General features: G+C 40.7%; 1 protein-coding gene across 1 annotated transcript; it reads left to right on the top strand.

The window, feature by feature from the left end:
* Window positions 1–761: 761 nt before the first annotated feature.
* Window positions 762–15,263, top strand: LOC117773909 (zinc finger and SCAN domain-containing protein 2-like). The gene is made up of 4 exons (XM_034605793.1): window positions 762–1,230; window positions 6,757–6,845; window positions 12,487–12,607; window positions 13,467–15,263. Exons 1-4 carry the CDS (start codon window positions 987–989, stop codon window positions 14,582–14,584), a joined length of 1,572 nt encoding a protein of 523 aa, XP_034461684.1. The 5' UTR covers window positions 762–986; the 3' UTR covers window positions 14,585–15,263.
* The last annotated feature ends 1,457 nt before the right edge of the window (window positions 15,264–16,720 follow it).

Here is a 16,720-nt window from a genome sequence, read left to right as displayed (position 1 = left end):
AAAGTTGGACCCACAGTTACCCGCCACTCTTGTTACTCTGGTGTACCCAACATGGTGAAACATGACAAATGAAGGAACCAAAGTTCTGCAGCTTCTGCTATACAACATGAACTGCCTGTGCAAGTGGATAACATTAATGCTACTTCTTTAACTCTGATGCTGAATGTTTCCACCTCAATTCAGCTAAATTTTTTAAAAAGTTTTCAAAGCACCTAAAGGTTTAAGTAAACACAGATGGAAAGCAACAGTTTGACCACCGTGATTAGTTAATGAATTTTGTTCCAGCCTTCAACCAGAGCCGCTGAAGCAGCAATAGAGGGACAGGGAAACTGACTTATGATGAGAGACATGGAGGAGGAGGAGGACAAAGGTCAATATGCTGCTGTGGGAGAGGCAATGAGAAATGAAGAAAACAGGTTTTGATAAATGGCTTCGGAGTTTGACAGCAAACAGACATACGGTGTTACTGTTATGTCTCTCTATCTATATATATATATATATATATATATATATATATATATATATATATATATATATATATATATACATACAATCGATGTATAGAGCTGTTGCCATGTGTAATTTATGGTACAACTTCGAATAATCTTGCCCTGTCCGTTTTTCCAAATGACAGGCCTGAGGACTAACCTATAGGACTAACTGGCAGATGATGATGATACGATACAGAACTGAAGTTGAGTGATGTTGTGTACAATTATATTTCAAATAATAATTAAAAAGAATTACTGTAACGCACAGACCAGTGTTGGGCTCGTAAACCTGCGTGTTTACTCCAGTGGTTACGGTTTGAAGAGGAACCCGGATGTAAACAGAAGCCGCCTCACCGATGAGCAGCGGACACCAGGATGAACATCTCGGACAGTTCTCGTCACCTGACCATCTCCTCTCGCGTGTGTGACTGCATGAGGCAGAAGAACTGTCCATCACACACATAGGTGGTCGTTAGGCTGGGAGAGCCGGTGAGGATGGAGGCTTGTGTTAACCTGCATTCTCAGCTGGCCTCTGTCATGGAGGTGTTAGCTAACGCGGCGGTGGCGGAGATCTGTCAGCTGGTGGACGACGGCTTCGCCTCACTACGGCTGGAGATCTCCCGGAGCCGCAGGGAGAACTTGGCGCTGAAGAGCCGCCTGCGGCTGATGGAGGTCCGAGCCGGGGGGAGCTCCCACACAGAGCCCTTATCGTCCATGGTGGTCACCTGTGCTCGGAGAGGTTAGCTCGCTCCACACTGACATGGGTCCAGTCATAAATATAACATTTTAACATCATGATATTGCTGCTGTTTGCTCTGATGCTCAAATGATCCGAGCAGTTCACAGATAAGTCGATGAGCCGATCCACATTCATTTAAACAGCAAGTAATCAGAATATTTGTATTGTACCTAATGAATATCAATTTAACCGTGTCAGCTTGTGCATTGTAAGAATTTGATGTTTTAGTCACGTTGAATAATACACTGAATACTTGTGGATTGTTGATCTTTAGATAAAGTAAAAACCTTTGAATGAATTGCTCTATTATATGGAGAATTATAATTGACACTCTTTACACGGTATTTTGTAGTCTTATTGATACATTTCGAGAAATAATCAGCAGATGAATTGATAATGGTAATAGCACTGCATTTATTAATGACCACTAAGTACTTTAAACTATTGGTCACAATCACCCACTAACACATTCATACACCAATCTGATTCTTGAGACATGGGACAAAACACATTCAGCAGTTGGAACTGCTATTGTATTCAACACAATTATCCCCTTCGATTTAATCTAATAATTATTATATCAAATCTATGACACTGCATGTCCACAGAGAAGGGTTCAATCATTCATGTGCATTAAAATGATTTGATATATGAAAATATGTTTTAATGATTAAAAAGAGCTTGTTTCATCAGAAGAAAAACTTAATAGTATCTCATATCAGAGCAAAGTTGTTTTGAACGACACATGCATATTTCACAGGGTTTCAAAGTGTTTTCCCCTCTTTATGTCAACCCTGTCAGACTTTAGTAGAATACAAGAGACATCTTTTTGCACGTGCGGACGTGTCCATGTGCTGTATATGTGTATGTGTGTGTGCATGTCAGAGGGGTGTGTAGTAGTGAGTGTGTATTTTGTAAAATGGGTGTCTGTGTGTGTGTGTGCATGACAGGGCATAGTGTGTGTGTGTGTGTGGTGGGGGATGAGACAACAGGTAAGGGGGGTCAGAGATATGGAGAAGGTGACAAAACGCGATGGGAAAGTGTAGGATGTTATAAAGTAATAAAATGTATGTATGAGGGTTTGAGACAGACATGGGAATGTGTATTAGAGTACAAATGAGGGGGTTAAAAGATGTCTCGTTGTTAGATTGAGGTGAACTTCAATATTTGGTCAAGGAAGTTGTTTTTTATTTTATCAAATGGGTGGAAGTAGGGGGGAAGGTGACAAAACATGAGGGTTGTCGTGTTTCCAAAGGGGGAATTTGGAAGTGTGTGTATGAGGGTTGAGAGAGAGTGGCATGGGAATATGTATTAGAGGGTTAAAGGATGTCTTGTTAGATTGAGGGGATCTACCATATATGGTCAAGGACAGCAGAAAGTCTGCACATCTTCTGCCGCAGACTAAAAACACATCTCTTCTGACTATACCTTGGATAAAAATACATAAATAAATAAAGTAGCGCTTTAGTAGCACTTATATGGCACTTACATATAGCACTTTGTAGTTTGGCTTTCTTGAAGAAAATTGTACTTTCTTGATTCTTGTTGTTCTGGGTTTGTACCCTCATGGTTGAATGCACTTATTCTAAGTCACTTTGGATAAAAACATCAGCTAAATGATATATAATGTAATGTAATGTGATGGAAATTGTTTTATTTTTTCGAATTTTGGGTAGTAGGGGGATGACAAATGGGAGAGATATTCCAACAGGGGATGGAAATCATTGTTTTGTGTTTCCAAAGAGGCATGTCATGAAGTGTATAGGTCATTAAGAACACACGTGGGGTGGTGTCAAATGAAAATATTACACTGGGGAGACATTTATTTAGAATTCCATGGATTCTGTTAGAGTAGAAATGAGCTGAAACCATATCACCCCTCGTATTACATCAAAGATGCACACAATAGGGACTACAGTGCCGGTGATGAAGCTCAGGACATGTTAGGGGAGCTATATTCCGTTGGATGAGCTCGAACTCGGAATGATGTGTGATTTTATTTATTTTAGAATGCGGGTATTGAAATAAAAGAGTTGATAGAGAAGTATTTCCTGTACTTTCTAAAGGTTTCAAAACACAATAATGCTGGGTTGTAGATTTTGTCTACAAAGTATCAGGAAGATCTGTCTACAATATATGCATTATTTCCGTGTTGAATTTCTATGTAGGGCTCATTGAGATCATAACACTGTTTTGAGAGGTTTAAAAAACACATGATCGGGATTATTCATACTATAACAAATACCAGGATGAAATACACTGCTCTAAGGATCTTTATCTTTTGGGACCTTTTCAAAAGTAATGCAAAATAACCTCTGCTGGAGGAAAGTAAAACAAATGGTCGAGAGAGAGCGAGTCTTGCCCTTATACAGTATATAGACATGTATTGTCTTCTTCTGACATTCATTAAAATGTAATACGATCAGGCAATATTAAGTGCAGCAGTCACTCTGAAGGGTCCATTTTCACATTGCACCTATGAAGAGTGCATCCATGGCAGACATGGTCAAATATGTTTTTAAATCTAAATGTAAATATGTCCTTGGTCACAACCTTGATATGTAAACACCTTCTTCCAATTTCAGAGGATATTGTTTAAAATGGTTTTTTGACCATTTTATTCTCCTGAAGTAGGTTCTGTTATAGCATCTAGCATCAAGCTGAAAAGAAAATGGCTGCTACATGAACTCCATTTGCTTTTTGAACAAAATGCCTATCATGTAAACACCGTCAGATTTTCTGTCTGACGGTGTTTACAGGCAAATTACGGAGTTGAAATTCAATGGGAATTTGAGTCAAATATGGGAATAGACTATTAGTTTGTCTATTAATATATAAATGCTAAATATGTGGCATCAGCATTTTCTGTTTTTTGAATTGCTTTTTGAATTGATAGTTATGAATCAGGGTTTAGTTGAGGGAACATAGGGCTTACACACACATAATTCAAGGTACATAGACACACCTTATAGGTCGAGTGAAAATGAATTTTAGTTTGGTGTCTGATGGTGTTGACACAAAATTAGTGAAGGCAAGGCAAAAAGCAAATATAAAACAAAAAGTTCTGAGGTATCAAAGCATAGCTCAGTAGCTTAGTACATGGTAGATACATACCTGTAGTTTAATTTGTCTGAGCTTAAGGTTTATTTCTTCAATATTGGATCCTGTTTTGTCCCACTTCTCAAGAATCAGTGATCATATATACACTGTTAAAAAAAATGAAGGGAACACTTAAATCCCACATCAGATCTTGATGAACGAATTACTCAAGTTGAAAATCTTTACTGATGTACATTATATAATATGTTGAGAACAAAAATACGTAACAACAGTCAATGGAAACCAAAATCATCAAGTAAAAAAATTGAAGTCACAGGCTGATCCATTTCATTATGTGAATCAGTACTGTGTATGGCCCCCACGTGCCTGTATGCACTCCAGACAATGTCTGGGCATGCTCCTGATGAGTCGGTGGATGGTGTCCTGGGGGATCTCCTCCCAGACCTGGATCAGGGCTTCAGTGAGCTCCTGCACAGTCTGTGGTGGTACTTGGCGGCGTCGGATACAATGTATCATAACGTCCCATAGATGATCAATTGGATTTACTATAGGTCAGGGGAACATGAGGGCCAGTCAATGGCATCACTGCCTTCGTCATCCAGGAACTGCCTACACAGCATTTCATCCTGGTAACTAACAGCAGTCAAGGTACCGTTGGCTATGACATGGAGGTCTGTGCGACCCTCCAAGGCTATGCCTCCCCAGACCATCACTGACCCACCGCCAAACCGGTCATGCTGGATGATGTTACAGGCAGCATAACGTTCACCACAGCTTCTCCTTTTGTAGGGCTCTGGCAGTGCTCCTCCTGTTCCTCCTCGCACAAAGGAGCAGATACTGGTCCTGCTGCTGGGTTGATGGCCTTCTGCGGCCCTGTCCAACTTCCGGTCTTCTGGTATCTCCTCCATGCTCTTGAGACTGTGCTGGGAGACACAGCAAACCTTTTTGCGACTGCACCTAGGGATATGCCATCCTGGAGGAGCAGGACTATCTGTGCAACCTGATTAGGCTTCAGGTACAGCCTCATGCTACCAGTAGTGACAAGGACACTAACCAAACACAAAACTAGAGAAGAATCAGTCAGGAAGGATAAAAAGAGAGCAGCTGTCTGTGGCCAGCACATGCAAAACCATTCCCTTATCGAGGGTTGTTTTGATTTTGCTTCTCCATTGCACCTGTTGTCACTTTAATTTGCATCAAAGCAGGTGAACCTGAATCATTATCACTTGTGCTTCCTAAATGGAAAGATTGATATCCCTGAAGTTTAACTGACTTAGTGTTCTACTGTGACTGTTATGGGAGTTTTCTGGAAGCTGGTGAAAGGAGAACTCAGGCAGCAGCTGATGTAGAATATTTTAATGTAGAATTGATGCATCAAGGAGACCAGAAGGTGGAACAATATAACGCTAACAGAGTAACATGAGCAATTGTCACCCCCACGTCTGCAGATGTCTCCCACAGCATCCGCATATATCTCCCTCTACTTGTGTCACCCATTCTAACAGCACATCCATGAATGGCTAGAATTGCTGTCACTCTCTATGTAACATGTAGGTGTTCACATCCTATTGGATAGTTAAGTCTAAATATTTATTCCTAGATCACATTGTGTCCTTACGTCATGCCACTGGTGAAATACGCAAAAGAGTTGAAGTTGGTGCGTCTCTGTCTGGAGCATCTGAGTTAGATATGAAAGTCCATAAGCGTAGACACTACAATGTAGTGTTGGTTGGTCCTTTATCTATAACCTGACCTTTGGTACTGCTTGGAGAGAGAACAGAGTATCTGTGGAATTTAGACAGGCACTATTCTCCTGTACAGATATAATATACAATATACATAATATATAGTGGCATAATGTGTGAGGATGGTCAAAAATTCCTCAACAGTGACGATTAAATGTTCCCTTAATTTTTTTGGAGCAGTGTATATATAGTGCTACTATATTCACTCACTTATGGATAAACCACCAGGGACAATAGCAACTTTGGTTCAGGATGCTTAGACATGCAGACTGGAGGAGCTGGGATCAAACCACAACCCGCTCTACCTCCTTGGTTAATTTTAGCCCTAAAAATGACTTTTCAACACTCTTTCATCAAGTGATCCAGTCAAAGCTTCAACAGAAAACGTGATGATGGAGAAACAGAGAGTGGCTCATCATAATTCAACAGAATTATCTGTGTTGATATTATCTACATCATGCAGATGTACAAAGGAAATAATTAGCATATGTACTGCCCACAGCAATACCTGGTAACAGTACTGAAACATACAGTACTACTGTGAAGAATGATTCTGTCAGCACAATGAAACAATAAACAATAACAGTAAAAAATACCAATGCAGACATTTAGTGTTAGCTTTTTTGGAAGTCTAATTACCACCTCCATTGTAATGAACACAGTTTGTATTGGTTTAACCGTGAACATATTGTAACAAGCAACTTTGATTTCCTATGAACAGATCATCGTTTTGAAGAAGATGGTTCTAACATTACAAAAAGAGACGTCGGGTCCAGCACACAGGAGAATACTGACTGTCAGCAGTCACAGGTCAGTACTGTCCGCTGCCTCGGCTCAAATTCCTGTGAGGTGGAAAGAGCTAGAAACACGAAATTTGGCACAATAACTCGAATTGATGTGCGTCAACCTTCCCTGAACCATTGCCTCAGTCGGCCACATGGTGTTGCTGTAGTCAAGCTTTGAAAAATCAGTTCACAGGCCACGCCCCTCACACCATAAGTCCGTTTGACTCGAAATTACACACAGGTCTAGCCAATGGTGTTCTAAAATTTAGCAAATATTTAAAAACAGTAATCTCACATCTACATTTTGTTTTTTGAACCATTCAACAACAAATTTGGTATACTGTATTGTGAGACTGAAATACACACTATGTATGCTGATGCTTCTAACACGCAACAGGCGTAAAAATGAAAAAAAGGAAACATCTCTCCAGGTAAAAATGCAGAGAACACACATAGAAGACACAAGACTTCAAGAGAGTTTGTGGTGATAAGAACTGATGAAGATTTCTGGGTGCTGTAAACAAAATCATGTTATCCACGCAGCAGAGTTAATACGTCACTTCCTGTCTCTGCTGCTCCCGGCTGCCCCACCTCTCACGTGAATAACGCAGAGGATTTGATGCTGTTGTGAACGCGTCTGTGCAGAGAACCTCCCGCTGTGTTGTGCATGTGTAAAAGGCAGACTCTGGGTAAACTGCATTACCAATTCTCCGGATTTTACCCGGAGGTCATGTCTGAAAGCAGCTTTAGACTGAAGTAAACCAGCTCAAGTGACTTTGAAGCATGAAACCCGCTTATTGCTTCTTGCCTCACAATGACACCTTTCTGCCGAGAACCAGCAGGAAACGCTAACCTCAAAGACTCCGGCGGTGGCCAATGGTGACCGTCGTAAAGCAGACACAATTCCAGAGCAGCTGTAAAGTGTTAGTAAGGACAGTGGTTCGTTTTCCTTATGTCACTTCCTGTCTGGAACATCTGTGACGTCTTAGAACTGAAAACTAAATTAAGTTTGGGTTTGTGCATTGTGAAAATACGCAATTTCACTTTTTACAGTTAGATTTGGACCATCGTTACAGTATTTATAAAAAACACAAGACAGATTGTCATCTTTCACAGAACACTCAGACATTAGCGTGAAGCAAGGCAAAGTAAACTTCCTTTTTGTAAGTGATGGCACTATGCAGCATACAGAATGACAGTGGGTGGATTTGAACGCCACTTTTCTCATCCTCTCGTAGACTGCTTACAACAATCGTTGTTCAGAAAGAGCTAGGGGCATCCTCTGTTGTTATCTGAGATGGACCAGAAAACTACATAAATAAATTGATGTATATATTATGCCACAGTCCCCATAACAGATGCAAAACACCACTACCCTCTTACCACTAACCATCTACATATGAACCACGTCAAACAGTGCAGAAACAGTCAATGGATAAGAAACACAACAGAAAAGCCAAGTCTTCAAAACAAACCTCGGACTCAGACACTGAACAAGGTTGCCTGTGACACAAGATATGAAAAGAATCATGAAGCTGGAAGGAGACAACAGCTGGTGTCACAATTTACATCTGCAAAGACATGGACACAATTTACTCTGAGAAATATTTTATATAGTCTGTGAGAACGTGCATGAGAATGTTAACCATAAGCAAGTTTAGCCTCATCTGTGCGAGCACCCCTAAAAATATAACGTCGCCAGATTTATATATATTTTTAAATCGATATATATTTTGGCCTGCATTTCAGACATTTGGGGTTAATCTTTGGGTTGTAAATGTATTAAATTAGTAAATTACTCTTGTTGGGATGCTTGAATTTAACGTAACGAGTTGTCATCTTCATATCTCTCTTCTGCTCCTATGTGTCTGTGTGTGTAATCCCCTCCTCCTCTCTTGGTGAAGAAAGAGACAGAAGCTAACGGGATCTAAATGAGAACAAGAAATGAAAGGAGTGCACGTACAATCAGATGGTAAAAACTTATAAAGTCTGGTTATAGTTGCATCGTGTGAATCTACATTGATACATTTTGTAAAAGATGTAAGAAAAAATAACCTTATTTATACAACACGGAAGAAAATGTCTGTTTTTCCAGAGATGGATATCCGAATATTTCTTTCAAGAAAACTGCTAGGTTCAGGTGAGAGATTGAGGTCAAAATGATGTTACCTGACTGCATTGAACACAGCAACCCAATATTTAAATAGAACATAGATTTGCCTCATCTTCCTACTTCTAATCATATTATAAATTCTTTGGCTGTTATGTTTGCCATCTGGTTGACAGCACAAAGAGGGAAAGAGGATGATAGAGAGACAGAGAAGGAGAAGGAGCAGGATGGACAGAGAGAAAGATATCACGAACAAGGTGAGAAAGTGGTTAGGTGGTCAAGACCACATAGTTATAAATCCATGTTAGCCATTGTTTGGCCCACAATCATTACAGTGGACTTGTTCTGGCTTTCATTCCTTTTTTGCATTGTAAAGCCAGTCACACACCATATGAGACTTCTAACACACACATATTTATCGTCTCCTTACCATGAGTTGAGTTGCTTGCCGGTCCTGTTGCACAGATGAGGTGGATGAATGTTTGCGTGTGGTGTGAATGTGTGTATATGAGGTGGCCTTTCGTCCAGTTCAAATCAATGGCAGCTTAATGTATAGTTAGTACAATTATGTAGGAGTGTGCGGTTGAAAACTGTTTCTCCACGGCGCCTTTGTCCTTTGTCGCACACCTGGTTCAGTTAACCTCTTGCCGGCCGTATGCTACATCATTGGCTGGTATTAGTCTCAGCCCCTCTAGAGCCTAAACATGCTCATTAAATATAATTGCTCCTACAGGACTTATCGATGATTTTACGTTACTAAGCAATAACTACTGTTATCAAATGTGTCCCCTTCACAACCTCAATTTTAATATATTTGCATTATAAATACTGTTTGCTTTATTTATGACCAGCAGGATGGACAGAGAGAAAGAGCAGAAAGAACCAGGGGAGAAAGTGGACAGATAGTGAAGTCAAAATTGTTAGTGTGGCACAACATACAATATGTTAGTGGACTTCATTCTAAACATCACATCTTCATTTAAATGCTTTCCTAGTAAACAACAAATGCTATTGTTTAAATAAATTAAATTCAAGGAGAAAGAGATGAACATGGAGATTCTCTGAAAGCTCAGGGAGTGAGAGGGCAGATCAAAGAGACAAATGAAAAGACAGAAAGAGAGCTGCATACAAGACACCAAGCTGAAGCAGAGAGTGCTCAAGATGACTTTTTGATTTAGGGGATAAGGACACAGGTCCAAAACTTTCAAAGCTTTCTAAATACCCATACGATCAGATTGGAACCCAAAAAAGAACCTTTTAACAGGATTGGTTCAACAGCTTTAAAAAGCCGGAGTATTCCTCTAGGAAAAATGCGGCTTTCTGCTTTGCTTGCCGGGTATTTGGTAACATTTTTAGAAATGAGGTATTTGTGAATGGTGGGGTCAAGAAGAGGAGAAAGGCTCTGAGCATGTTTCAGAAACATAAATCCACCCAGTCAAGGACAGTATAGTTTGCTGGAACAGCTACAAGTACGGTCTGTCACACCGATATGTTGTATAGCAGATAGAGACAGACCGTTCTACTGAGATCAGCGAGAGAAGCGAATACACATATGTGCATGTCAAATTCTCATAGGGGCTGAGCACCCCTAAAAGTCTGATCCGAGAATCATCCCTGCACTTAAATATGTTACTATCGACATAATCTGTGTGCACACTTAAGTATGATACTATGTACATAATTTGTGTGCACGCTCTGAATACCAGGAAGCCCCACCCTGACTTGATGTTTGAACTGATCTTTGCAGTTTTCCTATAAATATTGCAATTATTCTTTTGTTTTTTTTATGAACACAAATCTCAAATCCACAAATCGCAGTTTTGGTTTGTGTATCATTGTCTGCATTTTAAATTACCTCTATTGTAATAAAATATTTTGGTCATTGTAAGGCCTTACAGTACAGTATTTTACATCTCACTTTATTTTTAGAGATTGGATAAGAGCTGTATTTTTCACTGTATTAATGTCAGTTATATGACAGTATATTATATATTATGGCATATGTTATATGAATCTTGTTGAGGGTTAAAGGCAGAGGATGTCACACCTTGTTAAGCCCTTGTTAAGAGACAAAGTGGGATTAGTGAATATGGGTTATGCAAATAAAAGTTAATTGACTTTTGATTGAATCTTTACTCAAAGGTTCAGAAACAGACTTTTTTGGAGAGAGAAAAACTTTAGCACTTTCACTCTTGTACTGTATGTGTTTTGTACACACACCATGGAAACAGACTTCACACATATTCAGAACAAAACAAAACAAGATCCAAAATGAATCACTAAAAAACCACAAAGGATAGGGTCAAAATAACAGAGATCCAAAAGAAATAAAAGGAGATTCAAAATGTCAGAGATGAAAAATGACTAGAAGGAGGACACACCACTTCTGATAATCCTTCCATGTGTCTACATAGATTTGCGGGATAAAATGGTGTCATTTACACCGTGTTTTTATCCTAAATGTCCGATGTTCTCCTCATGTTTGCACGCACACACCACACAAGCTCTCGCCTAAGGGAGAACTCGCGATAGCTTCACACCTATGTTTACATGCTACCGGAACTTGCTGAACACAACAGAGAGAGGTGCTCTCAACATTTGTGTTTGTTTGTTGATAAAGGTACTATAAAGGTAAACAAAGAAAATAAATTGATAAATAAAATAATTAATAAATAAAGTAAATAAAGAACATACCTCTGTCCTTGGTAGTGATGCGGTCGGCAAAGCTTTAGACTTCAATAGAAGTTTTACAGTTTTTCTTTCTGGCACGTTTGGACGGTAATCCTCGTGTGAATATTGTTCACTACACACCCGGCCTGATCTGAGTGAATAAACGAAGGAGCCATTAGCCACAGCCGTATTCTGTATGGTTCATGTAATGGTAGTCTGTGGAAAGTCACGGATCTCACTCGCTTCTGTTGGTTGAAGCATCCAGAGCACACTCAAACCATGATTTTGTATATAAGCACTATTAAAAGAGGCCACAACGGTTTGGTCACAGTTTAAACACCTAAAATGTTATTTTAGAACAGACAAAAGCACTTGTTGATTGCTGAAACTCCAGCAACTCTCTCTCTCTGTTGTGTGTATTGCATGTTCCGGGAGCATGTGAACATATGTGTGCAGCTATCGCGAGCTCTCGCTGATCTCGCCTCGCACCCCTTGGGTGAGAGCTTGGGCAGTGTGTGTGCGTGAACGTGAAAGCGACATTCAGGCTAAAACCATGGTGTAAATGACGCTGTTTCAAGACAAATTTGAATGTCGGGGCTTACGGACACCACAGGAGCAGTATGGAGGCACTTAACGTTTGAAGAAGAGCTCAACATTTAATTCAACTGTATTAGATTTGGTTGCAACACTGTTTACCCCTGAAAGTGTTTTGTGGACTCAAACACTTCATCCCTTTAAGTGGCATTTACAAAAATGTGCATGTAATCTACAGAATGCAATTTTAACAAATAAATTATACTCGATAACTTTGCTAATCTGATATCATATTTGTAGAGCAGCATGTTTGTAGTGCAGCAGCAGTAAACCCATGGTTTCTGTCTGTCAGCCAGTGGATGGGACAGACCAGCAGCTGGAGCCGGAGGCTGCTGTGGTGAAGAAGGAAAGGCTGGAGGAGGCGACAGTCTGCTGTGTGCTAGAGGACCATGAGACAGCAGCTAACAGCAGCAGTATGTATGAACAACTCCAAACACAGACATGCTGCTCAATGTAGATCTCCTGCCCCCAACTCACTTTTCCTTTTAAAGGACCAGTGTGTACGAAAGTGATCTATTGGCAGAAATTGATTATATAGTAGTACGAATTGTTGTTTTCTTTACCGTTTTTATGACAACTGAAGGCTACCACAGGTTCTCTTTCATGTTTGGAAGGGGATGGTGAGGTGAGGGGTGTTCAGCTGAACATGCAACTTCACCACTAGATGTCACTAAATTCTACAAACTGAACCTTCAAGTTATAACAGCAGTGTTTTTCTTATCATATTCTAGGAATTGAATCATTAGGACATCACTGTGAAGTCAGAAAATGACATCATAGTGTATCAATGCAGTAACCCTGGCAACCAATAGCATGAGAGACACAATCTGCAGTCAATTTAGCTTAAAAAATCTTTTGTCATCACATAGTATACATTACATCATGATGACACTATTTAACACATATTATGAAATGGCATTATTACAATATAAAAAAGTTTGCATTGCCTGATTTGGGTATGTACAGTGCACACACAGGGTATTTGGTTTGTATCTATTCAAATTGTTTATTCCCTATATGTTTGAATAATCTTGTGTATTTTTCTTCTGACAGTCAAAGTAAACTTTTAATATGTTAAGCCAAGAACAAGCTCATCATGTGTGATTTTGTCTAACATCAGCTTACGCTTAAAAAGCATCTTTTGGTCTTAAAGTGTGGAGTATGGATGGATGGATGTGTTCTGAAAGTGTTGATGCTGTTACATATTAAGTTTTAATGAGAGTGTGAACAGATGATTGATAACAAAAATATGTTTCTCTGTTCATTCCTCAGTTGGATCTCAGTCTCTGTCTCATGCTGCTGAAAACAGAGACAGTGGTTCCGCCCAGTTTGAAAAACAGGACTTAGTTGGACTTGAAGCTCAGCAGGAAGAAGAGCAAGAGGAAACGAGTCCGTATACTCATCTTGAGAGCCATAGAGCCGCACCAGGATGTCCAAACAGAGACTTGACCAAGGAAGACAAGCATGTTGTGGATCTCAGAGACTTTACGAGTACAGATCCTAATGTACACACTCCACTGATCAAGAAACTGGTGTCAGAGCTGCCTTTAAATACAAGTATGTGTGGTGCTGCAGCAGACTGGACGGAAGCGGTAATGTCAACACCAGTGAAACTGGAGGCCTTCTGGTCGGAAGCCTTTAGGACATGTGATGCTTCGGTCTCTGTCACTAGAAGCCAGTGTGTAAATAACAGTAGATTAACTTACAGTCACCAAACAGACAGACAAGAGGCATCTCTCGATGACTTGTTCTCGACTACAGAGGTGGCCCACTCTCTTACGACTCCCCATAAACATTCCACAGATGGAGTCGTAGGCACAGACGAGTCACTGTCTACCCGTTGTTTTCCTGTCCTTAGCAGCGGCAGCAGCTTTGGGAACTCTTCCATGTCAGACTGGCTAACGGGCCCCTCCTTCAGTAAGGCCTCCGCTGACTCCAGGAGCACAAGCTTCCCCAGCAGCACAGAGCAAGCGTTCAGCTGCCAGCAGTGCAGCCGCCTCTTCTCCACTTCTAGAGACTTGGTGGTACACCAGCGCTCCCATTCTGGGGAGAGGATCTTCCACTGCCACCTCTGCACAAAACCCTTTGTCCATCCACACCAGCTGAAAACCCACCAGCGGGTGCACACGGGGGAGAAGCCGTTCAGCTGTGCACAGTGTGGTAAGCGCTTTTCCCAGTCCAGCCACATCAAGAGACACATGAGCGTTCACACAGGCGAGAAGCGCTACAGCTGCAGCCTGTGTGGGAAACGCTTCTCGCAGGCCTGCAGCCTCAAGGTGCACCAGGCTGTGCACACCGGAGAGAGACCGTACAGCTGCAGCAAGTGTGGGAAGAGCTTCTCTGTTCTGGGAAATCTGGTCCGCCACCAAAGTCTCCACGTCCACATCTAAAAACACACACACACAGGCTGGCCTGGTGGGCGAGCAGGTGGGCCTGCTGCTCGGTGGGGTCTCTCCGGAGGTGAACAAGCGTAGGCCTTGAAGCACACCGGGGACCAGGAGTGGGGTGTCTGCTTTACCACCACCTGTAGACGAGGGGCAGGCGTTGACTTTTCTGCCGACTGGAGACGAGGGGCAAGTGTCTGCTTTAGCCGCTGACCGCAGACAAAGGGCAGCAATTGGTCGGACCCGAGCCCATCCTGTCGCTGTCCAGCTGCAAGCCATCGCTCTCACCTCAGTCCCCTCTAGAAATGCCTTGGATTACCCTGTCGGCAGCTGGGTCTGCCTCTCTGCCTGGAACTCATGGGCCTCAAACTCCCATCTGCTCACCATCGCCTGCTCCTTTGCATCGCCGAATTCTCCTCCTCCATTTGAGCCAGCACCGCCACTGACTGGAGTTGTGATTTACTGGCTGTTTTGGGCCCAACATCTTCATTAGTTAAAAGAAACAACAAACATAAAGTCAGTCAACTAAACATAAAGCCCGAAACACAACCTCTTCAGGTGGCAGCTCAGCTCAGAGTGTCTCTGGGTCTCCTCTCCATGCGTCTGTCCCTCGTGGCAGCTCTTTCAGCTGTCTTTTAAACTGGGGAGTATTAAGCTAACAGCTGTGCTATTTACCCCCCTGGTACAGCTGGAGGGGTCACTGAGTTGGATGTCTTATATGTGTGTGGCACCGCTTTTTCATCATTTCTTTTCATTTTTGCGTCCGTCGCATGTTTCAATCTTCATCAATCCCCCCACTCGCTCACGGTGAATCCAGCCAGGGATCTCCTGCTGTGCGCTCACATTGGCTCCTCTGGACTTTCTGCAGATTTATTACTAGCGTCCCAGGTGGAGAAAGTCACTAGAAACTCTGGAGCCTCTCACTCGGACATTTGATTTTCACACATACACATCCTCCGAAGAAACTGCGGAGGATCTGGGGAGTTCAGTGCATGTCTGAAAGCAGTTTTATCAATGATTATTATTGGTCTTTTTTATAGATGAGAAGTTTTGTATGTATTTCCACATATTTCTAAACACTAGGTGTTGTTGGAACAATAATTGTGCTACATAAAACATAAAGTGAATGTTGACTTATAAAGTCTTAAGTCTTATTGATGAAGAAATCTCTTTTGCACAGTTTTCTGATGATGATGGCTGAATAAAAGAATGGATAAATCTCGATGAGCCACAGTTGTCCTTTCTTTAAGTTTATTATGACATGGATCTGTCGACAGAGAAGGTTGTTGGTTTGAAAAGCTTCCAGTTCAGCAGAGGCTTTAGAGTAATATACCCTCTCGAAGGAAAAAAGTTACAAGCCTGCATTTCCTTGGATCTCACTCTTTCTATTCCGACATCATTTATTCTTCATTCAACCTCTGTATTTATGACAAGGTTACCAAAAATTATGTATTATTTTTCTTGTAGTCAAGCCATTTTAATTAATTTAATTTATCTTAATTTTATTTCACTGTTTCCAAAATGTCATTTAAATTCATCTCAGAACAAAAAAGGTTTGTGTCATCTACAAAGAAGATAATTTAAAAAACATTTTTGACATTCTACAATTGTCATTTAAATACAACATAAACAATTCTGGACCCAGAACTGGACCCTGTTTACCTTCAAAAGTTCAGAAAACGTATTATGCATAGAAACGTATTGCCACCTACTTATTTAAATAAAATACTGAATACTCCTCTGATATCATATTTATCTAAAAATATTTTATGAATGGTATCAAATCCTTTTTGCAGGTCTATAATAGACCCACACCATATATACCAGGGGTATTGAAGTAAATTCAAAGGGGTCCAGTTAGAGAGAATTTCCTCAAGGCAAGGTCGAAACATTCTAATGTCTAACATGCATTATGATTCAGTGCCATATATTTTGATGTTGCCTAGTAGTTGTATCAACATCTGTATTCTGTATGAAGTCAAAAATGGACTGTCAAATAAAATAAAGAGAGTACAATTCAATAGTATTTCAACAATGTTTATTCTTAATTTTCACATTGAACTGGAGGGTACTCTTAGAACAATAATAACATAATAATATTCTCGTTTCAAGTAAGATAAGGTTTGCATTTAAAAAATAAAA

Source organism: Hippoglossus hippoglossus, chromosome 1 (genome assembly GCF_009819705.1).
Source record: "Hippoglossus hippoglossus isolate fHipHip1 chromosome 1, fHipHip1.pri, whole genome shotgun sequence".
In the NCBI taxonomy this organism is placed as follows: Eukaryota; Metazoa; Chordata; class Actinopteri; order Pleuronectiformes; family Pleuronectidae; genus Hippoglossus; species Hippoglossus hippoglossus.
This window is presented reverse-complemented; position numbering and strand designations above follow the sequence as displayed.

Coding starts and splice junctions, on each gene's coding strand:
- LOC117773909 (XM_034605793.1), top strand. CDS start 987: ATGGAGGCTTGTGTTAACCTGCATTCTCAGCTGGCCTCTGTCATGGAG. Junction 1,231..6,756: donor GGTCACCTGTGCTCGGAGAG/GTTAGCTCGCTC, acceptor TCCTATGAACAG/ATCATCGTTTTGAAGAAGAT. Junction 6,846..12,486: donor CTGACTGTCAGCAGTCACAG/GTCAGTACTGTC, acceptor TCTGTCTGTCAG/CCAGTGGATGGGACAGACCA.